At 34.9% G+C, this 27,943-nt stretch overlaps 1 protein-coding gene across 1 annotated transcript; it reads right to left on the bottom strand.

Annotated features, from left to right (window-relative positions):
* Positions 1-698: 698 nt before the first annotated feature.
* LOC110997622 (forkhead box protein K1) lies at positions 699-27,943 on the bottom strand. The gene is made up of 11 exons (XM_022265868.2): positions 27,179-27,943; positions 9,563-9,720; positions 8,855-8,994; positions 8,331-8,587; positions 7,426-7,581; positions 5,602-5,713; positions 5,371-5,470; positions 5,095-5,190; positions 4,164-4,260; positions 3,182-3,281; positions 699-2,873 (listed from the first exon to the last, which is right to left on the bottom strand). The coding sequence occupies exons 1-11, from the start codon at positions 27,538-27,540 to the stop codon at positions 2,841-2,843; spliced, it is 1,611 nt and encodes a 536-aa protein (XP_022121560.1). The 5' UTR covers positions 27,541-27,943; the 3' UTR covers positions 699-2,840.

The following is a 27,943-nucleotide window of genomic DNA, read 5'->3' as shown; positions in this document are numbered from 1 at the left end:
GAAGTACTAATTCAGTGGGACAGAGTGTATGTCACGTTGTTCGTCACAGCTCATCAATCAAACAATTATTTTTTTAGTAATAAAAAAGAAATTGAAGTTTTTAGCGGAAACACCGAATCCACCTTTTCTAAATGTTAAATGTGCAATCTTTTGTTTGTCTATTGTGGTTGATCAACTACATGTTAGTGTGAACATTATAATGTAAGAACCTACTTCTATTTCACCATGCCTGCTAATTCGTAAGAGTACATTAGTTTTATGCCAGGTTTCTCGCCCTTGATTGTAAATGTGAATTCAGAATCAAGCATTGTTTTATTATTGACGATCATAAATAATTGTTCATACGTAACCTGCATAAATAAATAGTCGTGTTCAAATACTGCTCCAATATCATCGCAATGCAAGGCAATTAACTAAAATATCAATAAATAAATATTATAAAAGACGATTTTCACTCTAGATATGTTATATCCAGTCGTCTGCCATGTATGTCGGTCTATTAACGACAAACTCTAAAACAACACGAGTTTTCATGCCTTTTTAACTAAGATTCCGGATTCAGAGAGAGAGAAGATTCAGGATTAAAATTATTTAATTTGTTAACGGTTCACTATATCCAATCCAAAATTCAGCGTCAATGGACCTAAAGATGGTAGAAAATATTGCAATCGGAACATTAGGGTAAATAAAACTAAAAGTAAGGAGATAAAATACGTTTATTTCTTAAATTTGTCAATAAATCGGTAGCGGTTCGAACCGCGACACTTTATAAAAGTCGACGCTTATTCAAGGCGAGACTAAAAAGCTCAGTCGACACTCGGCCGGCGTTTTGATTAATCGTCGACTTTTCAGCTACTAACTTTATCGACGCGATTTTGGTTATGTAGCATTTTAAATGCCGATCTAAGAATATGTCAATGCTGCATACCGTTCCGTGACAGAAAGCCCGCGCAAAAATAATACAGCGTTAAAGCAATTTAAGCAGAAGTCGTCGACAACTCGGAAAGTAACGTTGCACAACCGCCACAAAGTGGATTTCATTCGCAAAACTAAAAACTATATCTCGTTCATCCCGTCTTTCAGTCGAACAGTATGCAAGCTGCGGTTGTCCGGACCCAAACATAACTATAATACATTATCATTCGCTCCGTTCGAATGAATATTTCCATTCGTTCATTCACACCGTTCAGTGGGGATATCGTTCCCACAATTGCGTTCGACGAGCGGCGATCCGCACAAAGATAACACTTTCGCTTTCCGCAAAGTACCGTCAGCAAAATCGACGGATTACCGGCTATCGAGTTATTGCGCTTTGATTACCTCTAATTTAGATTTAACAGTTGTGTGGGGTTGGTTAAATTAGAAATTCGTAACACCGACACGTATGCTGACGGTACCTCGACTGGAACGGTCGCCGAATGCAGCTATGGGCACAATAGCAGCCATGAACCACACCTAGTCTAAATCACTGAACCTATGTCATAGTACACGCACACAATCAAAATACACGGGCCCACGCACACTCCGGTCCAGCCGTCACACGCGGCACATCAGAAACGGCTTTGCCGGTTTCCATGCGACTCTTCGCCATATTCGATATATTGGGAGCGACAAATCTTTCATTATAAAGCCTCTCACTAGATTATACAATATATTTAAATGCTAAACTACGTGCTTTCCGTGTTTTATATTATACACTAACGAATACGCTAACGACTAATATAGTGCTAAGATTAACCGTATATAATTTTATACAATTGTATAATGAGGGTAGGAAACGAAAAGACACTTTTTCTTACATTTTTATTTCCTCCCGCCAATGTTACACCGAAACCGTTACATAATATTAAACGTAAGTAAAACCGTCCGTTAACAGGGTCCGAGTAACCGAAACGTTAAACTCGGTGCCGTCAGACAAGGATAGAATGAGTATTGTTGTCTCTGTCTCGTAGTCAAAAATTCCTGTCGAAACGAAATCTAAGGCCGCTCTAATAAATAAGATTAAATAACGCCTCGAAATTAAATTTACTCTAATTAATTTCGTGAAATACAAATACGGACTTCGCTCGCTTTAATTTTAATATATTTATTTAAATAGTCAACGGTAGACGCAGATATATAAAGGAACATCTAAATATATTTCACTAATATACGAACCAGAAATATGTTCAAAAACTTGTACTTCCATTGAAATTCGTATATTTCTTCCAACCGGATTAACAAGCAGTCGATTCACATTTAACCAACAATGTTCGACGAATATGAACCACACATTTCTTTTTATAGAGATTCCACATATTCCGATCGATCGCGATTCGAGTCGAAATACTGCCCAGTCATTACGAAAGCGTTTCCATCGTTCTCTATACTAAAACTTATAAAAATCTGCATTGCACTTATGTTAAGTCTGTGGTACGGCGGTCTCTCCGACCGTACGCGTCACGTATACATATAATGTACAGGTTTCAAATAAAAATAATGCATTACGATGCGAAAACCGCACACGAGACGACACTGTATTCTTAACATGTTAAACTTCCAACTGTAGTCTATTATTGCTAACTCCACTCGCGTGCCACGTCCCGCTCGCTCGGGCGCCGCCGTGACACTCCTTGACACCCCGTGACGGTCAAATTTTAAAACGGATGGAAAACATAAATCTCACTCGACCGTACTCATTTTTTGTCCGAGGACAGGTTGGTTTTGGGCCGCGTGAGGCGGCGCGGGAGCGGGCGGGACGAGCGTCGATCGGTCGAGCGAGCCGTGACGTCACCGCGGGCGATGCTCGTTGGCGGGGAGCCCGGCGCGCGCTCGTGTCACGTGGCCGTGCTCGCGGGACGTCAATACGCGCGCCGGTCGTCCATGTCCGACACCTGGAATTGTTAGATGTGAATGAATGGATTGACTTCAAAATCATAATTTCAAATAAAGATTTTAAGGTGTCCATTAAGTCATGTACTATTGTGTCTAGTTCTATTTTATTAAATTCACTGCCGATGTTGAACTGGCTGCTTATCCAGAAAGTGCCTTTCGGTAGCAGGCATTATTTAGAACAATTGTTCATTGAACCGACATCCCTACGCCAAAGGATCAAGAACGATCGGAAAGTGCAGTCTAAACTATAGTTGTTATGTGCACTTATAAAACCCTACACTAGATAAAGTTAAATTCTGTTACTGACATGTCGGTGCTTGTTCCGTTTGTGCGGTGGCTCCTCCGTGGTCTCCTCGATGACGAGCTCTCCGCCTAACGCCCCGCACCCTTCTTCGCCGCCGTAGCCCCTATGGACATTTATTATTACTACACTGTATATAATCTATGAGTTTCATTCTGCAGAAGAGGGCTATTCGTGCAATCTATAATTTAAAATGTAGGGAATCTCTCAGAGATAAATTCAAGGAAATTAATATACTTACCTTTCCCTCGCAATATATTTATGAATATATTATGTTTGTATACAAAAATAGTGATAAATATACTAGATTAGAACATACGCACAATGTCAATACTCGGAACAAACGCAGGCTGCAATTTCCCCGTACTAGACTATGTAAAGTTAGTAATTCTTTTTTGGGGAAAGGGATACTCTTCTTTAATAAAATCCCAGAGGCTCTTTTATCTCTGCCTTTTAATAAATTTAAGAAATGTATTAAAGAAAAGCTGTGTAAAAAGGCTTACTATAAAGTTATTGATTATCTAGTTGATAAAAGGGCCTGGGACTAGTGCTGGGCAGGCTGCCTCTAATTAATTTGATATATTTGTTTTAAATATTGTTTGATGATTTGCTTTTTTAAAAGAGTACCGAGAGTTTTTTACGCCGGCTTTTTCTCTCGGCCTACACCCTCTGTCTTTGCCGATGAGTAGGGATGCCTACAAGTTCGAATTGATTGACGTGGAATAAGTGATACCTAGAAGATCTTATGTTCCAAAATAAACGTATTTTTTTTTTTTTAGTTGAAATTTTTTAAATATTTAGTCTGATGTAATTGTGATATTTCTTAAGTAGTGGAAAAATAATAAGTGAATGAAATAAGAAAGTGTAGTATCGTTTAAAGAATAATTACTGAAAATACAAATGATATTCTATATTATATTTATGCTCTAGTTATTTATGTTCCTCGCTTATAAACAAATAAAATATAATAATTGGGTCAGGTACAAACCCGTAGTATGGTGAATGCTGATGCAGCAGCGTAGCTTGCACCTCTTCTTCGGGGATGGACACCAGATTGCCTCCGGTCGTACCGACCACGTACTTTTCTGAAAACATTAAATTCCCCTTAGAAATGCTAATCACTTGGCGAAATAAGCAGAAATAACCATTTAATTTCTACCATTACAGCGTAGCACTAATTCAGTAGAAAATATTTACCTAAACCTTATCATAACAAACAATGGACAATGCGACTCTAGTGTTGTGTTAGTTGCAGATTCCCAAGCCTAGTGTGAGTACACAATACTCAGAGCCCCAACCTCTCCAAGATATCTTACAGTGGAAGATAAATTGATCACAATTTATCTACATTCAACACTACTAAAATACATAGTATTTGTACTTAATTTCTAATTTCTTTAAGCTAAACAAAAAAAGCTAGAATGGATAGATTCCATACATCCTAATGTAAGTTAGATATATGTTAAACTTATTTATAACTAAGAGATGCTTTTTGAAAACTCCATCACACAGCTTATCCTTCTTAAGCCATTCCTCATTCACGAGGATCTCCGCCATTGAGTTGTGGAATAGGCTGCCCGACTCCATGTGAATTGCAACTTCCTTCCTAACATCATTTAAAACTCTTCTGCTTAAACATTTCTTAACCATATCCTCAATCTTGACTTTAGAATTCTTTATTTATTTATTTCTTTGGTTTTATTTTTTTACATTATGATTTTTATAAGATTTGGTTATTCACATCTTGAATTCATGAGTAAAATCATCATATTTCTTATTTTAGTTTTTTTCCTTATTAGGATTGCCTGATAAAGATCGCTTGTTGGTGATAGATCCGCCCTCTGCATCTCTTATAATTTGTTATGTAGTATGTTATTTGTTTTTCAATACCACATACCTCCAAATAAAAGAAAACATACCTTCCCGTTCCCCTCCGGCGCCGTTGGTGACGACGGTGATGTGATGCCCCGCCATCACCAGCCCACTGCCGCCGCTGAACGACGATCCTCCCGCGCCTGGAAATCATTCGGGTTCACTTTATTATAACGCTCATTAGTAAGAATTACACAGGCCGTAGATTTTTGTGTCTTAAGATATGTTTCCTACAAAGTCCACTGGTGCCAAAGAAAGAACCTCCGACCTAGTTAGGATTACAACTAATAATGATTTCTAATATAATAATAAACTGGTTTTACCAGGTGATCCCGGCGCGCTCTGACTGACGCCGGAGCGTTGCGGGAACAAGTACTGAGTGGAGTGGCTGTTGTTGTTGTTGCTGCTCAGCCGCTGCTGGCCCTGAGACAATTTACAAATTAAAACTGGCTGAAGATTGCAATTTAATAACAATTAACGCTAATATTTATTTTATTCAAAGTGAAGCGAGATTTGTGACTTGACTTTTACATTTTTTGGACTATATTTATTACCTGATGATCATTCTCATCCCCGGTGAAGAGGTCAGGCGTGGGTTCGCGGGAGAGCTCCTCGGGCGTCACCAGGCCCGACACGCCCACCTGAGACGGAGACGTTGGAGCACTCCTGGAATCGGCATTATACTATTGAGTAACTATTATCATAGGCCCATGTTCAAAACTTTTGAATTAATTTTTAGTACATTAATGTCCATTTATGTAAAAATAATAATAATAAATACTCCATTTTCATCACTCCAACAAGAGTATTGGCCTCGAATTTAATCAATTTCTTCAATGTAATTGTTAAATTAAAATTAAGTGTGTCTTTACTATTCAAAGGTGTCATATTACTAAAAAAACAAATGAATAGATTCATAACATAACATAATAAAGCTACGTGAGTATGAAACGAAATGAGTCGAAGTTTTTTTTACTATATACTACAAATAACTATTGCAATAAACTATTTGGAACACAAGACAGTATATGAAATGAAAAATGAAACCTATTCTGGACTCCAAATTCTCTTACCAAGTCTACAACTCACAACAAATACGCTTGGTGGTGATAAAAATATATCAGTCTAATTGCACCGTTTCAACTTTTTGCCAAAAATAATAATAAAATCGCATTTAGAGCTATCACTTTTCACAGCCATTTGCGAGACAGTCATTAATCAGTGTAACTGACGACGTTTACAAACACCTTGTCGAGAAACCTGGTCGATATAAAAAATGAAGAGAGAGAATTGTTTTTCGAGAAGACATAAAAATACAAATCGAGACATACTGACCTGAGCCATAACACAAATTTGGTTCTATACATCGAAAATAAATATCGTCTATAGAGGTATGAGAGGACTATTTGCTACCGCGGCTAATAAATGGACTACCCGATACTTTATTAGATAGTCTCGCGTTCCCTTTACTAGGGGTAAAGGAACAAGAGAAGGAAGACTACTATGGTTACAATAATAGTGGTTTTCTCATTTAAAACATCATGATATTATTCTATAAAAAAATAAAGGAAAAAAAACTTAATTCACTAGATCAAAGCATAAACACACTCCTTCAGAAGAGGAAATAAAAGTTGACACAGTAGAAACATCATAACACAAGAATGGATTACCATAACACAACTAACGACAGTTAAACATGAAAATATAAAATCTCATTTACTAACAAAAACAGAGTGCAATTAAAATGATTTACTTTTCATTTAACTTCATACGAAAAACCTAAATGTAAAAATGTCAGCCGCAACTCACAGGTTAATCTTCAACACGGCGACTTGATTTCAAATATTTTTCATTAAAATTCTATTGAATCTATAGAGAAAAGGCAGATATTAATTTGATTGTATCGACGAAGCAACGTACTAAATGCGACGATGACGTCACTCCGCCGTGACTCAGTGTTTGTGTTGAATTAAATTGTGATGACTTGTCAATAAGGAGCCTCTCGAGGTCAACCAAAAAATAATTAACTTAAGCAAAATCATTTTAAAGTTTGGAGATTTGTATTCAGACTATATTATACTATATATTGTTTTCATATAACAGAGTCAATTAGGCAAAACTCACATGATGTAAAGCGAGACCACAGAGTATGGGTGACCATAGACACTCACATTGCCATTACTAACAATCAGTATTAACAGTAATAGTAACTTAAGACCAATAGCAAGATTGTCACTTCCGTCAAAAATATAAACTATAAAAAAATCCTTTATTCACATTTTAGATTTCTAGAGATACATTTCCTTAAGCATGAACTATACCAATAATTCTTCTACCAAGCGACTACCAAACAGAAGTATTAGAATTCAGTGTCTCACCGTGAGGAGAGACCAAATGGCGCTCGGAACTGAACACCTCGCGGACGACGCGGGCGGAAGGCCAGCTCTATGAGTTTGCCCTCGCTCTGCGGGTCGATGCGCCAGAAGCTGCCTTTGCCCGGCTCTTCTTGGCTTCGCGGCACTTTTATGAAGTATCTGGAAACACGGTTGGTTTGTTAGTTAGAACGAAAGCCTTTTTTATGAATTGAGCTGATGTGTTCAACATGTTTAAGCAATCTGGGTTCACAGAGAGAGGCTAAATTAACAAAAATTAAAAAAAAAAATAAGTTCTAAATTCTAAATTTTACTAGTTCCTAGTAAAATTTAGTCCTAGTTCGCAAGTTAAGGGCGTAGAGCGGGCAAGAAACTCTCCGCCCCTCTTTTCAATCGCTACATTTTGAGGCACACATATTGTTTGAACTGGAGCAAATCAATCCAAGGATTTCATTTCCATATTCAGCAAATTGCATATGATACACGTGCCTATGATCATTTATATATATAATTTCATAATTTTTGATGAAATAAAAAACTCTAATATTTTAACACAGCCGATCGTCACTTTGATACTTGCTTTTATGTTTCGCTTGGGTTATGCTCGACGCATCTTTATTTTAGTTACCTCTTTGCCAATTATAGTTACGCCCTAAATTTTATAATTTTCTAGTGAGTGTTTATGCGTATTTTTAATTATTTAAAGGCAAAGTATTAGTTACTATATATGTAGTCAGATTAACTTCTAATTGTTCCCATACTGATTTCCTCCTTATGTTTACGACTTACGTGTGCATTTCGTGTTAAGGATTTATCAAAACGAGATATGTATTTGCTTGTTTCAAAATAAAATTGTGTAACAACGCCCCCAAACCGCTATTTGTAATTAACAAACATTATACAAGTCGTACCTGTTGAGCGAAAGATTGTGCCGAATAGAGTTCTGCCATCCCTTATCAGCCGTGCGATAATACGGATAATGCTTGGTGATATAGCTATAGATCCCGCTGAGCGTCAACTGCTTGTCCGCAGCCGAGGCCACGGCTTGGACGATGAGCTGCGCGTAGCTGTACGGGGGTTTCGCTGCGTCCTCCCCTCCGCGCTCCCCCCTCTCGCGTTCGCGTACGTCGCGACTTTCGCGTCCGCTGTATTCGGACGTCGATGACGCCTGTAAGTATTTTTATTCATATTTATTTTATATAATAACTGTAAAGGTGGAATGTAATTCAGCCAATCAATAAATTAAGAATATTTCGTCGTGTTTACTTGGTTGCAAAGTTATACAAAAATCATTTATCACTTGGAAAACAAAAGATTAAGATTTTAGAATTGCTATTTGGATTCATATAGTTTAAGTTATAGTTGTCTATGCCACGATGTTCGAAAATTCTCAAATAATTCTTCGTTCACACTTGTGTAGTATAAGTTAACCAACCGAATTTCCATTAGAGGTGGGTCTCTGATGTTCAGCGAGCACGGCGTACTGCGCAACCAGGCCGAGGTCGGCGTGACGCCGACCCGAGGAACCGGCGCCTCGCGGAGATGTCGGACAACTGTTTGTCGCACTTATCGTGCCTGGAATACGAAGCAATATACTTTTACAAAACTTAAAATGGTTGACCAGAGCGTCGTTGGTATATTAAGTTATTTTTAAATTCTTAGTCGCCTAAATACTTTATGCGTTATTTTATTTTGTCGCTCTAAATAGTAAATTACCATTTCCTTTCTATTGAATGGTTTCCTTTAGAACAGACAGCCAGTACAAAGTCATATGCAGGTTTACTCGTACTAACATCGCCTACAGCACAATCTCAGAAATTAACGATTTCATTTTATTTCTCAATATAGAAATATTAAAAGAATTATTCTAGTCTCTACTCAACCGCCAGACGAGGACGGAGTTCGTAGAGTACAATTCAGTTCACTAGTCTAAGATCAGTTATTATTGTACATATATAACACTGAAATCAAGGATACTTTTTTTACTACAACATTGACCAATGACCATATTCCTAACTTTATTTATTATATGGCCCAGTCTCCTATAAATAACTTAGTATAATTTGAAGTCTTCGATTTTGGTAAAAAATTAACAACACGTAAAAAATTGAATTTAGTTATCCTTATCAGTTTCGTTTCTCACCCGTAGGAGAAGGTGCAGGGCTCCGTCCATCACTGTCCATGGGTATGGTGATGCGAAGGGGAGGGAGTGGCGGGGCAGTGCTGCCCCCGGCACCACTTTCCTCCACCAGCGATTGGAATTCCAGGCGTATATTTGTTGACGGGAAGCGGAGCGTGCATCTGGAACGTTACAATATTAATTTTAATATGACAGATACACCCAAATAATATATCCACAAAATAGTTATAAAGATGGTTTGTTTAACCTTAATCATTAGTAATTTTACTTAAGTAAATATGATACTAATCTTATTAATAATATGCAACACGTTCGCAGCCTGAGTATCGATTTAAATGCAGCTTGCAGTTAAAAACTTGTTCCTGCCTAACATATACATTGGAACCCAAAAGTTTTACATGAGAACGACCCCTTTCTGTGTATAATGGAACATGAAGGTCATGTTTACACTTGATTGACGGATAACAGGGTTGCTATAGTAACTTACAGTCCCTTTTAGTAAAACATAAATGTTGTCCAGCAAGGGTTCGATGTCATAAGTTATCACATTTTTATAATACAAGTAGGACCTTGGGATACAGGTTAAATATTCAGCAGCGTCTAGTGTCATTTAGAATATCAATTCTATTTATATAATAATCGTTTATATACATAAAATTGTCGATCAAAACAGAAAGTTTTTCATTAAAGCTGAAATACAAGGGTTTGACATATCCCCATACAATAGCGGTATTCAACAAAGCGTAAACATTGCTAGATACAATAAATTAGTATCGGCAACACACCAGTGACAGTTCAACGACAGCGTACCCACAGAGCTCCATCGATCGAGTAAACACGCGCCGCGAACCGAAACGTAAACAAGTGCCAAATGCCGCAGTCGTTATGTAAGCACGCGGTGACGCTCTTTGCACGTTAGGCGTATTCATCAATATTCTGTCCCATAATAAAAACGACGCCGACGTTAGCGAAATGCTAATCTATTTAAAAATACGTTGATAACGACTTGGCAATACATTCATCGTTAACCCTTCTCATTCATTATTTGATCAGCGACATCTGTTGAAGTTGTATTATAGTATATATATGTATAGTATTATATTCTACGAGACATGTATAAAGGATTCCTAGGCAAATATTCACTAGAAATAAGAGCCAACGGTGACCCAAACAATGGCACTAACAAACGTATCCGGCATCCGATCCATTCAAGTTTTTTTCCATTCATTACGATTCCACGCACTCGGCCCGCAATTATCTGACGTGACGCGACCCCCTCGCGGCTTCTCCGTGATAACACACTATTTCATAATATTTGTTTACAATTACTTCTATGTATTGTGGTTAAAACGTTCGATACTTACATTTCTTCTCTCTATATAAATTTACCTAACATAATCTAGTGCATTTCCATTGGGCAAAATAAAATTAATTGTTGGATAATTTGATAATAAGTAATTAACCCTTGGAGCAAGGTCCGGGGGTACGATTGACATCTTAGACGGCAACTTAGCGTGGTTTAGCAGATAGCTTTTCCATCATGGTTTGCAGTTGCTGACAACAGACATTTGCCGTAATTATCTGGCCAGATTAAAAAAAAGTTAAAGTGGTCAACCACACAGTAACTTTCGTTCATTTACATTTCGAACTTCAATTTTCACAGATTTGGCTGGTTCGGCTGGGCACTGGTGTTCCGTACAGGATCTACTTTTCATCACAGGTATTCGATTTAAAATTATTGTGCCGGTTGATTATTATAACGCACGTTTGTCGATTTGCTTCACTCAATTCGTGAGGTAGCCACATCTTTCAAGCTTCTTCACCTTCCCAACCTTCCCAATACTTCGCTATCAACTTTGGTCTCTAACCGTCCACGGGGCTTGTTCGCAGGTCTAAATTTCCAGTACAAAAGTATTGGAACTAAAAACGCACTGTGTTTTCTTTTGCGACACCGCTCGTTCAGACACATTGTCATCATCGTTAATCCTTCAAGCCGTTTCTGCAGCACCGGTGCCACGGTGGAACTCATATTCGTAAACAACGCGGTTTTTCATGTTTTCCATTTTATAGAGTGACGCAAAGAAAGTAAAACAGGAAAATGAAATGATTCATTGTTTTCGGAAAAGAAATACCCGAGTAAATAGCTGTAATAAAATAAATGTGATATAAAGTTCCTAACCAAAGAGAAATTTATGGTCAAAGCGGCCAGTACGACAAAACGTCAATTTCATATGTACTTAATAATAGAAAAAACATTACAATGTTAACAATGCTGTCCTTCACAGAGCTCAAAACTGTTTGTTTAATAAATGTTTACGTTACCTAGAATTAATATTACGATATCACAAATAACGAGTCGCATAATTACGCTTTCCGAGAATCTAGTGCTTCAATGTAGAACAATAACTGAGATCGATTTAAAATACTACTATTATTAACAATCGCATTAGACTCTTTCTGCTCTAGTAGAGATTTACTCATCTGCCCAGTTTTTATCATAATGATATTCTACTTTTTTTTTTTTTTAGAACAGGGGGCAAACGGGCAGGAGGCTCACCTGATGTTAAGTGATACCGCCGCCCATGGACACCCTCAATGCCAGAGAGCTCGCGAGTGCGTTGCCGGCCTTTTAAGAATAATTAATAATTAACTTCAAGTCTTTATTAAACTTAGTATAATAATCATTTCATATCATTTCCAAATATTATATATAAATGTTTAATTCAATTTTAAAAGAATTCCTATCGCCATAAACCCTTAAAGCATGAAGTGGATAATATGTTTTTAGTATAACGTCGCAACCGTTACAATTAAAAAAAAATCATTTTGAAATAAACAATTTTATCACAGTTATAAAGGTATAAAAAGTACTAAGGCATATAAGTTAAAAAGTTACACGAATTGACCTACAAATAACAGGGCCAAGGCGTAAATACATAGTTTGTAAACAATTTTATCTATACAGTAAAGTACTTACACGACAAAAGTCACACACTACTACTAGCCAAGGCTATGAACGATTAAATTGTATTTAGCGAGACAAAACTACATAACACACAGGTATATAATAACAGGATTTAGACAAGTGTTTTAAGACACAGTAGCTGTTACCTGTCGCCTAAATGAGAGTGAAGGACCAAAGCAAGAAATTATCTGGAATAAACAATTCTTTAATTTCAATCTATTTGTGCACTTGTCATTTCGCAATGCTACTATTTCATTGAACGTATACATCAATACTTTTTATATTAAAAATATCACGTTTAAATTTTGAAAAAGCCTTATATTTAATTCTACATTGATTCACCGACATAATAATTCATGGCTGAAAACTCAAAACCACTTCAATATAAAAGCCATATAAATTACGGTACTCATTGCACGTTGAGCACCTCCTACTGATGTTCGTTTCAGCTAGCAATGTTACAGGAATTCTGAAAAATATTATAGAATATTGTTGATTTATAAGTGATCCGGAGACTTATAGACGTTTTACAATACGATGTGCAAGCGAGCTGTATCTCTGGTAAAGTGAGTACATGGGAACCTTAACAGCATACTAGCCGTAATAGCGGGAAGGTTGGATGGCCCTTACATCGGTCATTACTCATTGCAGTGGCCTGCATGTCCCCTTTGTAGTTGTGTAATTTAATATAGGTACTCTAAGCTAACCTTCTTGTAATAATATTAAAGGAATTTTGATATATATTTTAATTATTTTAATTTTCATTGAAAGTTGAGCTACAACCTTCACTGTACGGTGCGCAAATCAATACAGTAATCTGTATTGCGAGCTTGGCGTGAGTTTCTATCAACTTGGCAGATGTTCTAGCCGTCTCTGGCTTAGAGAAAATCTGGCAGATCATGCCTCACGGATCTTCTAAATGATACTTTAGCAACAAACAATACACGTTAACAGGTCTTCTCTTTAAAAGTAGATAAACCAACATGTTTTTATTTAATAATAGCTATGCCGGTCTGTCGTGTCGTAAGGTTATAGAGAGTTATACTTAATAAATGAACTATTCACTACTTTGTTTATCTATTTAAGATTATAAATCTCCTAGTCTTGTCTTCATTCACTCACTCACTTTTATTACATTTATAAGAAATCTGTTAACTTTCTTATATTTTCTTACAATAAAAATCAACTATGCATTATCTAAATAAGATTTCATATATTTTTTAATAAAGCAATCTACAACGACTATACAGTAATATAAACTCCTTGTAGGTAATACCCACTTTGCAAAAACTCGACAAAAAGTTCCAAAACCACCTGTGAACAGTCAGGTTTGGTTTGTTAATTATTATGTAAAAGTCTGCTTTCCACGAATACTTAATGAAACCTTTCAAACCGTTAAACAAACGCCCACCTAATACCCAAAGACATTTCTCGTTAGAATACATAAATTATACCATCCTATGTTCATCCCAAAGCCCGTTCCCGACACAATGACACGTGTTACATCAAAACATCCAATAGGTCGGGAGAGCTACGTCAAACTGTTTGGCAATATTTGGCCTTAACGTGTGGGGATAAGGTTATTAATTGAATGTGTTAGAGATGAGACGTCGTATCGATCGCATTGAAGCGTCCTTCACCTCGTGCCCTTTCAGACTGTTTTGGTGGGTCCGCGCTTGCTCCGGACTTTGCCGGCAGGTAACTAGTTTAGGCCGGCTAATGATGAACAAACAGAACAAGCGGATTAGTCTGCTTACTTTTAATACATCTCTTTAAATATTATCTTACTAAGTTAGGGTAGTATGTTGTTAATCAAATTCACGTTCTTATATGTAACGTTATAAGTAAATTAAAATATATAAGAATCAATTCTAAATGTTTGTACATACTAAAGAATCTAAACTTTTCTTCCATTTGTTTTGAATGGAATTGAAGATTAAATTTTTGTCAAACCATGACTTACTGTGAATTATAACAATTTTTATTAGCGAACAAATATGTCTGTAATTATTACATCCCAAGGATATATTTCAAGCATAAGACTTGTCAAAAAATTACTTTTCAATTATTAAAGTACAATTTTCAATGCAATTCTGAATAACTAATACTAACTACACTAAACGTCGTCTAAGAGCGGACGATATAACAATTTGGGACGGAGTATTAGCAGCCAGACGGTACGGCTGACCTATATAAAGGGCCTTTTAGTACAGTAAATTAGTCGCCTGACAGCACACCTCACTTGAACACGAAGTATTAGTTTTATTATAGTTACATGATACCAACCTAGTTCTCAAATACCTATACAGCGATAAGATCTTATCTAGACTACGTCAAGAAATACGCAGCATATTCGACAGACTTACGTCAGCAGTTTTCCGCCCAATCTTAATAATACTTTATTTAGAAGTCAATCGATTCTGGCCTTGGGAGACATCGCTGTCTTATTGATATCGTGATGACCTATCATTTACGAGCACTTTATAAAAGTAAAAGCCAATTTATGAGCACCCGTCTGTTGAGATTTAAAATTAAGCAAATATTTTGATCAAGATGTAAGAAACTTTTTGGAATTTGCCTATTAAGAATAGTCATAAAAGAAAAGTCATAATTTATGGTTTCATCAACACAAAGACCATTGGTAGATTTATTATTTAAGACTATTAATTAAATATGTATAGAATAGGGGTCCTAACCTAACAGGGGTCATTGCAATGGACTGCATATGCCCTTTTTGATTTAATATAATTTAAAGGTAACCTTCATATAAAATATTTAGGAAGCTATTTTAAGCCACAGAATAATAACCATAAGGACTTATAATTGTCTGCTTGGATAAATAAATTATTCTTAATATAAGTTGAGACTTTGTTAACATTCGTTCTGTAGTTGAAAAATAGCCATGGCATACTCAGAAGTTGTGTTTGTAAAGTCATTGAATATGTTGCTTCTTAAACTCATGGCCGCAAGGGTGACAGAGGGTGCTGGGAATAGCAATTGCACCGTCCACACCGGAATAATCTACCAATAGTAAAATGTCCGACTATTCTGCCGAACAACTTAACTTAATTAATTATTTAAATACTAATTTATTTCAAGATTCATTAATGTGATACAAGCAAATACTAAGTTTAGAGTTGTCGGAATTCCAAGACATATATGGTTATTACTGACGATAACAGTTTACTTTGACGCGTAACCATATAAAATTATGCAAATGTTCAAAACCTCAAAAATACAACATTTACATGCTTCGCCAGCCATTATTTACCTGAAACAAGCAACACAACATTTAATTAAAGTTACATAACAGAATTGAAAACGAAATAACGAATGGCAGAGGGATTTTAATAAATGAAACATGAAAACTCTCTTTCCTCGGAAAGCATTTTTCCGCAAAAATAAAAATACAACTGTACAATAATTGATCCATCGCGTGACGAATGTCACCTATATAAACAATTTTATATTTACACACAGGTCAATGCACTAAATACCTGTAATTATTGTACATGAACATGTAGAAGCGATTAATGGAACATCAAATACACCTTTAATCAATAAATTATTTTTAAAACGATGAATATCCTAAACACAGGATAACAGAGAACCCTTTGTAGGACTTATCCGCAGGTGAGGCGAACCTGACTACTTAGTCAATACGATCTGATCTCAGACGGAAAATTTTACAAGAATTTGCACGAATTTCACGATGGTTTTGTCAAGTATTCGAATACTTATCATATTTGCTAGGTTTTAACTTCTCAAAAGTATTTTTTGAATTCCATAGAATTTGTTTAGTTAACTATATGTGTTTAGAATAGTCTAACGAAGGATGTTTGTGCTTCTTTTGAGTTCCAAATACGTACCTATACACGTATGTTATTATATTCAATTTTAAAATAATACGTTCTTTTACGATAGCTACTCGATTATGTATTTCGTGTCAGACGTATTCAGAGTCGCCCAATAAATTATGCCTTATAAAAAAACTTTTAACTCTTCATTATATAATAACTGTTTTCGTTGGACATAAAAGATCGTACCTACTGTTTCTTTTTGGACTTAATGTTTTTAAATATTTTACATTGAATGCTTTTAAATTAAAATTTGGCTACTCCTTAATGATACTACGATTATTTAATAAATCTCTACCTTATAACGATAAATCTCTACCTATATAACGAAATAATTTAAGTTAAGACTCATGTTTACATAAGTAGTATTTATTTATTACATTGAGTTATCAGTGTGTAAGCGGCGATCATAGTAACAATTTAAATACGTCAATATATTTTGCGCGTACCTACTGATAACGATAATAACAGTTTTGTTCATTTTAGCAGTGATACATAGCGTAGGAGTCGAAAAAGATTTTTCTAACATTCAAGGATATCTGTTACTAGGCTGTCTATATTTGGAATTTTTTATAAACGCCTTTTTTTCAAGAACTTCAAAATTATTTTAAGAACCTTTTTTTAAATACAAAAAATTATGTGACTGTGGAACACAAATCGGTTTCTCCGTCCACAGAAGCGTCAACATTCATACAGCATACATAAATTTTCTTTAAATTTAAATGCTCTTAAAGAAATAATATAGAGCCCTAAGGATTAATCTATCGGGAAGCATTAACAAAAAAATTAAATGTTCTTGTGACATAAAACGAAACAATCTGTTTTATGAATGCTGTTGGTTTAAATTTGTTTCCATTATTCAATAGATACTCGGTGATTTTGTTTAGCGATGACATAGCACTAAATTAATAACCGGATTTCGCTCTTCAGCTCTCTGCGTTGAGTTAGACGTACAACCACGAGATCCGTTAAAACCGATCACGTGTCTGTCACGTCGCTCGTGAATTATCACGGATAAAAATATTATGAAATATTATTTGAACTAGTTATAAGATCTAGGTATATATCTCTTATTGTTTTTTAATTGTAGCCTTATCGGTGTCGGTTTTATTGTGTCGTTCTAGCGCATTAGAAGTATCTGTTCGGATATATTATTAAGTGGAAATCACATCGAACAAACAAACAATCAAAAATCATTTATTCATATAGGTAACATAATGGACACTTATGAACGTAAAAAAAAAAAGAAATATACATTAAATTAAATTATTTTAATTTTGCATTTACTGCCAGTTCTCAAATCAAGGGCGTAGAACGGAAGAGAAGAACTGGCAATATACTCTCCGCCACTCTTTTTAATCGTCTAGTTTTTTTTACACAATGTTTGTAAGGAGCTGCAACCATTACACCATGTTCCATAGGACATCTTCAGTAATAAAGCATCCTTTACTCACATCCGTTATTTTGTTTATGGTTAAGTTCAAAACAACGGCGAAATTGTCAGCTACATACTTTTAACATAACAACAAGTCATAGACGGTCCGTGGGTCATCGGGGTGCTTTAAAATAGAGGATTTTATTTTTACTCTATATTAACTAGTCGTGTACAACAATAGAATATAATACCGAAATGTTAATAAATATAATTTCTATGAAACGAATGAATTCAATGTAACTGTTGAAAAGGGTACGTACGTCTATACTCTCGGGGCGAAACTCCGAGGATCTACGTATTCGCCACGCTTATAAAACTAAGAAAGCCTGAGTGAGCAAAATTTACAGCCTTGGCTCGTACAATAATAGTCCCCAGGCACAGCTGATCCATAAGCGTTAGTATTTGAAATTACGAAAAGTCACTCAAACCGAAATCATTTAACTTTTATTTAAATGCAAAAAATTGCATTGTTTGTCAGCTGTCCAGGTAACTTAAAATAACAAAAATACCCTACCTGCAGCCCATTGCCAACTTTTTGGCAACGGCTTGTCACTAAATATACTTCGGCTGAATGAATGACATAAGATGCATCTTGACTCAGAAGTCACAATATGCTTCCAAACCACTGCTCGACCGCGAGGATATAGCATAACTGGAAAATGTTACTGATTGTACAAAAACATAAAATATTGTTATTGCTAATCATTTTTAAGGTTTTATGAAACATTTGCCAAACCCATTATAGTTTGGGTTTGGGATATAGGTATTCGTTACATTCACATTAAGACACACTAATAATTATCTACTTAGGTATTTTTACTTTTGTAAAAAATCGCGAGTAATGGACAATTGCATATAACTTTTAATTTACAGTAATTTGTTAGATATTATGTTTATTATTGTTATATTATATTTCATTATTATTGTTTATTTATTCTATGAATTTAAAAACTGTCAATTCTCGGAATACACGTGGTGTATTAAGTGTGCACGAAAGTCGTGAAAATATACACTAAATAACATTTATTGGAGCACGCTCGGTCTAAAATGTACGTTTTTAATTACCTATTGCTAAACGAGAACAAACATAATGTAAACAAAACAAGAGATAAATATTGTTTTATTAAATTCTTTGATTATTTTAATTAATGCTGTTTCCAATACCTATTTATACTCCCGATAGAGTTTAAATAACAATCTTTAACTATGAAAAGTAATGAAAACATATATAAGTCAAGCTATCACTTATTTACTATAAAAACACAAATAAATAACCATTACGACTGGTAATAGAACTCTGGTGTTAGTCTATTTTTTTTTCATTAAAAAATTTCCCTATATTTGCGAGGAGCCAAACAAACCTCTTTGTGTAAGAAATCAAATATCTTTTTCACAGAAAACCACAAAGCATTGCTGTTAGCAAAGTGCAGAGTGGGAACTTTATAAATTACTTCTTATTACTAGTCAGATAAGATCGATTGTTGTATAAATAGACCTGCCAGTCGACCGCCGCGCCTGTTTGTGGAATTGAATATGATTTCATTACCTTTATTTGACTTTGTCTGAGTCGCAGGTACTGCAAATTCTGTCCTAATATTTTTCGATACCATTTGCGTTCTAATGTATAACAGATTAACCCGCCTTAAGTGCAATAGATTTTAAGAAAATAAATTGGAGCTCGAGGGATCCGTGTTATTCAAAAATCTACTTAAATGGGGTTGTATCAGAAATTGAAAATGAAAGTGAAACAATAATTTTCCGTTTATCAAACATTATCAAACACCGCCACGAACTTGTCAAACTAGTTCTTAGTACAAAACAACATAATTTCATGTGTAAAACATAGCAGATTATACTGTATTCCAATCAAGTAAGTCTGTATTTGGCGTGTGCCTCTTACTATATGAATAAACATACGAACAGCTATAAAAAACCTGCTGGTTTACCGTCAAAACAAACGTTTTCGCGAGTTACGCCAAAACATAAAGCGAGGCCCCCAAATGAATCACAAATTCCAAGATACAGAGATCAGCCATGACCGACACATTTGATTTTTAGGACTTAAACTTGCCGATTTACTAATTTTATTAGCTTTCACCGTACAAGTGAGCACATAGGAAGAAAACCGGGCACAGCTCTGAATTGATAAAAGAACTACGACTATGGATAACTCAGACTCAAGTAGTTGACTCGTATATACCTGAAGTACTCGGTCGCTACTAAAATTGTATACTCGTGAACCATCACTTCATGAATTCGTCATAAAACCGCGTAAAACGAATATTAGAGCAATCCTTTACATTTTAAAGTGGGGTCAGTGACTGGGGAGACGCAACGACGCCGGGTTGCCATACATGTATAACGTACGCACACGAACGAACTCGTTTAAGTTAGTGGGTTTGTACGAGAACTATGTTTCTCGAGCAATAATATCATATAGAATTTGTAATTGTAAAATTTATGTCGTGAACTATAGGGTATATTATATATTTCTCCCCTAACCACAGTCCAAAAGAGCACATTCTGATTATTAAGCTTTAATTTGTTTAGTAATTGTAAAGGCAACTTGTTTGGCAAATGCATGCAATTCAATCTTTATTGTTTTTGTGAGTAGTGCCCAAGTGGCAAACTTTTGTAAACAGTTCCTACTTAACTTGTTTCCTTAATTAAAATGGTTTATTAATAAATTTACACTCCTATTTCTATAATATTAACAGGTTTTCATTTAACTAAAATGGCAGTATTAATACAACAGAAACGGCTGACTTGGCAAAAATTGTAAACACAAATTAAAATGAACTTTCGTGATTCGCAGTTTCATCAAAACGGCTCGAATAGAAACTACTAGAGCAAATCAATGAAAAGCGGTCGCCTGACGATCGTTAATTCAAAAATTTCCAAAGGCTTACAGGCGTGTGAAATAAAACCATTCGTCCACTAATGAGTTTCCGCCATCATTAGGACTGAAAGCCGCTGAACGCGCACTGCCAAGTCTCAAGACCGAAAAGTCAACGCCCAAAACTTGTATGGACATATTGGCAAAGTGGTAACTGCATTCGCGTGGCCTAGATTACTGCAATTCATTTATTACACTCTTTTTTTTCTGATTTTGAATAAACGATACATATTCCTTATAATATTGAGTGTATTTTACTTCTATAAATACATAACAAAATGTCAAAAACACATTACGAGGCTATGCACATTCAAGTATAAGAAGTGCTCCTAAGAAGTTCCGTCTTCCCTAATCAAGACTTTTTTTTGGCAAACATGAGTTCAAAACTTCTATTGTTGATGTTTGAACTAGTAATACATAAATAATATAATTTATATATTTGTCTTTTTAAAATAGTTACAAGTAAAATAGTTACTGATTATAGTAAAAAATCTACATTGTTTAAAGCTTACTCAGCATCAGTTGTGTCAATAAGTTCCGAATACTTTTGGTAGATGGATATCAACAATAGATACTTACAGAAAACATGAGACTTGGCGTGACGAAAAATTTGTTAATTTGCTCGATAGTAACCAGATACACGATGTTTACATGAAATTTTAGCGTTTTTCACGTCTCGCCGCATCGTCATCCAATCGAATCAAGTCTACAAAATCAAGACATGCTCCAACGATTAACCACTATGGGGACAGTTATTTTGAGTTTAATATCCTTTGAGGTACTTGCCACGCTATCGTCTTACAGGGAAACTTTAATCTTATTGCATTGAGACAGGTTTGGTATTAAGACGCGTTTGTCTCGGTTGGCAACAGTTATCACTGCGTTCTCAGACATTTGGACGGTTTGTTGGTACTTTTTGCGCAATGGAACTGGTCGACAGCCACGTCGTATACGGAATCTTGCGGTGGTCGAGTTTGGGTTTACATTTGGTCATGTTCACTGTTCAAAGCATAGGACTGAGAATGTTATCAACGTATGTTGTCAATTGACTTTCGTCTTAAATTTAGACATTAAACTTTAAAATATGATTTATTATTTATTTAAAAAACAACAGCTTTTCATTACTAACATAGATCTAATAATGAAGAGTAATAAACAGTTTTTACAAATTGTTTTTTTTTTGGACAATTAAAAAGAATGTTTATTTGAGGAAATAAATTTAATTAGAATTGAATAGAACCATTTCAAACATCCGATTAAGTGTCACTTTCGTCTGTATTTAAATTATAAAATACAATTCAAACAAATTAATTGAATTGTACATTAATTTCGTCAATAAAATCAATATTTTCCTCTACCCATAAAACCTTGAACTCATAAATTGATAAACCAGTTACTTACCGTCACACATTTTCCGGTCCCAACTCTATATTTAGCAGTTATTGTTTCGTTACATAAGCCGCTATACATTGTCATTTCTTTTTATTATTATATTAAAATCATTACGGTAATATGTACTAAGTTAAAATGTAGATAAAAATATGTTATTTTAGTAACACTCAATCGATACAGCATTCTCTGCAGGAACATAATAATATATATTAAATGATAAAATGGCATAACAACAATCTTATCGCTCAAAATACTGAATGCTATAATCAATACAATAGTAAAGATCGTTACTACAAAAAGATTTATTTCGTAGTACATATACTGAACTGATGTGAAGAATAAGTTATACCCCTTGTCCCGGAATCAACGGATATCTTACGCTTTTACTTTGTAAAAATGAAACGTTGACCTTAAATTTTTTAACACCGTTATAAATGCCGTAGACTAAGCAGCTTTCCAAAGCATAAATAAAACAAGCTAGAGACTTTTCTCTCAGTGACTAACATTACAAAGTGACAAACGCTATTTGCAAGAACATTGTTGCGTCGTCATGTACCACAGAGAGCGGGGGCTATATATTTGTGTTGTATAAATAGACAACATCAGTCGTTTGTCACACCGTCTCTCTCTCGGCCGTATAATTAGAATGGCTTACATGTTATTAATAGTTCAGTGCGGTGTAAACAACGACACTCATGTGATAGGAATGTCTGATCTAGGTGTCCTCTGATTTCGCAAACCTGCAATAGGATGCAGCCATGACGTAACGTCAAATACGATATTCACAACCGGTATTTGTTAGGAATAAACCCAGAAACTTCTATAGAGCAATTTAAAAATTCATTCATGCTATTTTAATATTGACTATTATACTGCGATATAAAGTAAGTTGTTCGCAGACAATATTAGCGCATAATTATAATGCACTGACCAAAAGTAATGTATGAATGGACGGAAGGCAGGCCATAAAAACATACAGTCATACAATTATAGTGTGTAGAAGTGTATTTGAACTAGAATCCATTTTTTATTATTAACAATTTTATAAATCCGAGGTAGAATTGTATTAATACACACCAGAATCACTGCTATTCAGATACTGATGAGCAGTATCCATTTAAGGAGGAGTGAGAGCGAGAGAGAGGCTCCGGAGTCACTCTCGCATTTTACCGGGTCTAAATAGAATCCCGTAGGAACTAAGGAGGACAATAAATAATTTAGTGTTATGAACTCAATTACCTATACGACGAGCCCGGATGAATTTTGAAGTAATAAGTAAAGGTCTATTCTATCTATTTATGACGCAATCAGTAAGGCTGGAAAATCAACATATCAGCAATAATAGATTACACAGTGAGACGGCGACAAAGCTTGGCCTAGATTATAAAAACGGCACGCTGTTGCACCTACGAGACAATACCTCGGTATTTGTTGATATGAGCCGGCCGGCGCCGCTCTGTAAACTGTCCTAAAAATACTTCATACATTATTTATCTCTTCGCGAAGCTAGCACAAACTCATTGTACGATTTTAGTGTTCAACGATTTTAGTTCTTTATTAATAATTGAAACCTTATATGTATTTCGAAGGTACTGAAAGGTACTGTTACTGCAGTGTTAAAATTCGAATTAAATACTTAAAATAATAAGTTGTTTCATAAAAAAACAATATGTGCTTATCACATAAACATTCGCCGTTTATCGATTTTGCGTTGACGATGATGGACTTTGTTTATCAACGCATCAGTTGCGCAACACGCATCGCACTAGTGTCGACCGGCCTTTTACACGCACCTCCATCATGACACAAACGCGGCTCATTACTTTAATTAATACATCATTTAATTATCTGCCACATAAAAGTTGATTATTTGCAAAGAAACACGCGACCCTACTACGTAATAAAGAAACAGTGACGACAATTACCAAAATAATATTTTCAATACTGATCGCATTTAATCAGGCAATTATGGATAAGATACAACTAGACTATGAAGCGTTTTTTTAACGTTACAGAAAATATAAACACATACACACACTTATGAACATGTGCCATGTAAACCTTACAGTGTATAGGTTAAATAGTACAATTTATCAATGAAATAGGTCACAGCGCAGATATTTACAAGCTTCGCCCACCGCCTATTGAAAATCGATAGTCAATAATAAATCTACTGAACCTTAATACTTTAATATCGTTTGCAGCATATTGTAAGGAAATTGCTCCAAATTAGTTTATGGTATAAATAGCTCGCTTATGGTATTAAGGACAATTCGATTCAAGGGGCAAAAGAAACAAAATAAACCCAATAATATAAATTTACCAGCCTAAATACGTAAACACTAATACCGGAACAAAGCACGTTGTTTCAGTGAAAGTCTGTGATTCACCAGAAAGATATTTAATGCCAATATCGAAGTAATGAAATCGCAGCCAAATCATCTATTGTAATTCGTGGAACGTTTATCGTGACTAATAATAATGATCAGCCTTATTACGACTGGCTCTAAAATACGCTAAAATACTGCAATAATTTCTTTGTTTTACATTTATTGTAATCTAAAATCGTTAATTGCGTATTTTTTTCCGGGCTTATTTAGAACAACCTCTTAAGGTTACAACATAAATGAATAATTGAACCATTTACTAGCAAGAAAGTTGTACATTTAGATTGATCAATTGTAAAAATCCACATATAAAAATAGGTATGCGTGTCATATTAATTTTCAATAAGTCATACAATAAGAACATTAACACAATCTATACTAATATTATAAAGAGGAAAGATTTGGTTTGGCTCAAAAAGTACTGGACCTATTTTAGAAATTCTTTCACCATTTTAATGCTACATTATCACTGATTAATATAGGCTTTAATTGCAAGAAAAAATAAGAATCCTTACTAAAATTACAATAGTGTTACCCAAGGTATAAAAAATGCCTATACTAATCTTTTTCATTGCATGCCCTAAACGATTGATGATAGAACAAGAAAATGTTTAAAAAATAAATGTCCACTAGTGCGAAGCCAGGTCTGGTCGATAGTGTGTTGTCAAACTAATCTAAATACTCACCTACGCTAGCCCATTATAGCCAAGCCTTTAAAAATGTTATCATATATTATAATGTAAAGAACTCTTATAATTTCTTTCTAAATTATAGCTGAACCCGGCTAACCTGACCTGACCTTTACATGGCCTTATTATCAAATCAAATATTTTCTGACATAAACGTGTATACATAAGGCTTCTCTGTAAAAAAAAATTGATACTGAATAAACATAAAGAGATAACCAAACGGAATTTCCAATTGACGCGTTTATTCTGTAAATATCATAATCAATGCAAATAATGAATTCAAAATAGAACCGTTAAACCATTATTGATTTATTCCATCCTTTGAAGTAAAAACTATATATACTGAAAATATAATCATTATTCCTAACTTATTAGATAAAGACACATTAGAATAAGTTAAAGAATTTTATTATTACTATCTATTAGTACTATATTGTTGTTTGTACTATCAAATAAAATGGATCACATTTATAATATTTAAATCTAAGAAAAAGATGTCACAGAAAATAGACAAAAAGAGCACTACACCAAACATTTATATTGCACCTCTGATGTTAAAAACAAACTTAAACATTAAAAATATTTAATTTTTCTTCACAGATAACAATCAAGATACATTCTCACCACATTAGGGTATTAGGTTGAAAAACCCTTGAATGGTTAACTCTGATGTGGCATAAAGCCACATTTCTGTTATATTTTATTGTCCTTTAAAACCACAACAATTATTGTTTTACAGGTTATTACACCCAGGATTGAACAAAACAAGTACTTATATTAATGGGTGCGTTAAATTAATATTAATATATTTTGCTTTTCATAGATGCTTGTAAATGTTTATCAGAGTAAGCAGTTTGATATGAATAATGTATGAATATGACCTACTAAGCATTCAAGAAAACAACTTAAATCATACATAGATTAAAATGGTTATAATATGAAGCTGCTTAGTAAAAACCAGTCTTATTTGACTTTTATTTAAATCACAGGACAAATGTTACTTTAAATATTCATAAGTGTTACATTGTGTTACCTATATTAATAGATAAATTTGATTTGATTTAAGTTTTTTATAACTTTGAAATACATATGTATTTAAAAGAGTACTGGGTATTGCATAATCCATCTAAATTATAAAGCATTCATATGAACTGTTGGTCTTACCAATAGTTTAACATTGGAACATCAAACAACAGTTTATTACATATTTAGTTTGAAGAAATATTCCTTTCACAGGGATTCCGTATCTCTTTCACATTATATTTAATAAATGTGGTTGGTATGTTAGTACTTTTACGAATAGATAGCAAGTAAGCAGTAATATTAGCAAATTTATCTTAAAACAACTTTTCACTTTTCATGTACCTAGAAAAAATTACCGGACAATCACTATTGCATGTGTAAGAGGTCTTGCCAATATACAAAGTGATTGTAGATGATGTCTACTACCCTTTATTTGATTACAAGAAATTTATTGCTTTATAAATTAACCTTATGACCTCCAGCAAGAATTTAACAAACCATATGCTATAAATAGGCTAAATACATGTTTACATTGATAAAAATGGCAGTATGATTACATTTATACAATTATTGAATATTGATAAGTGTGGATAAGTAACATATTAACACAATATAACCAAAATATAAAATTTAATGCAGGATCTGTCCCTAATGATAAAAATAATATTTCTTTATAATTTAAGATATTTCAAATGTGACAATTACTAGCCATTGACAGCATATTCATTATTATTTATATATTTGTTTTTATTATCAATAATGTATTTTTATGTTATTTCTAAGTAGTACAAATTAAAGGTACTAAAATGTGTTTACCTTCTAAGACTAATAACAAACCCAAATTGGGCATATGCACTTATGTAAACAAATAAAAAAATTCAGGTGGGTAGGTATAAACAATAACACTTTGTTTACAAACAATGCTAATAAATAATGCGTAATCACGACCTCTAAGCTTATCTATAGAGTACTGACCTTTTTGGTAGCAACATCGCAGCGGCTCCCTTCCGCTGGAACACCCCGTCCACCAACACGCCGTTCTTACTGTTACACGTCAGGTAGAACTCCGGATGATCATAGAATAGTTCCAAATGACGCCGGGATATGAAACTGGAGTGACCCATATTCACATCGACCTGTCCTCGACTAGAATTTCTACCGATAACCACTTTCTTCTGTCGGATGAGATACTCAAAGTCGCGGCCATCTAGACGGGCGATTGCTATGGGAGCCGGCTCCTGAGCCCACTGGACCTTTGAGGGCGAAGGCGGCGCCTTTAGCGAGAGAAGCGCCCAGGCGTCGCTCTCCGAACTCCGTGAGATCTGAGTCTGAGCCATGTCAGGCGTGTACCGATATCACCAACGAACACACGCGGGGCGCGCACCCTCGCCGCGATAGCACATCACAATTTCACAGAAACGATGCCGCACCGTCACCCGGATATCCGGAACCTGCCGAATCGGTGTTCTCTCTACAGTTTGAGGTTACTGAAGGAACGCACATGCGCAAAGTTTCCAGTTGTGCGGTAAACAAGAATTATATAAATCACACCACCACGTGATAAAATTGTATACATATATCTAGTCCGGAAGCATGGATCGATATTGCACTATAACGCGAGATGGTCTTGGACCGAAATATTGACAATGTCGTTATTGCACAACAAAATTTTCGCAATAGAATCGAAATTAGATACTAAAGTAAACACGAGGCGAGAACAAAAATAACCAAAAACGTCAA

The sequence above is a fragment of the Pieris rapae genome, chromosome 17 (genome assembly GCF_905147795.1).
Source record: "Pieris rapae chromosome 17, ilPieRapa1.1, whole genome shotgun sequence".
Taxonomy (NCBI): domain Eukaryota; kingdom Metazoa; phylum Arthropoda; class Insecta; order Lepidoptera; family Pieridae; genus Pieris; species Pieris rapae.
The sequence above is the reverse complement of the archived record's forward strand: the minus strand, read 5'-3'. Positions and strand labels throughout refer to the sequence as shown.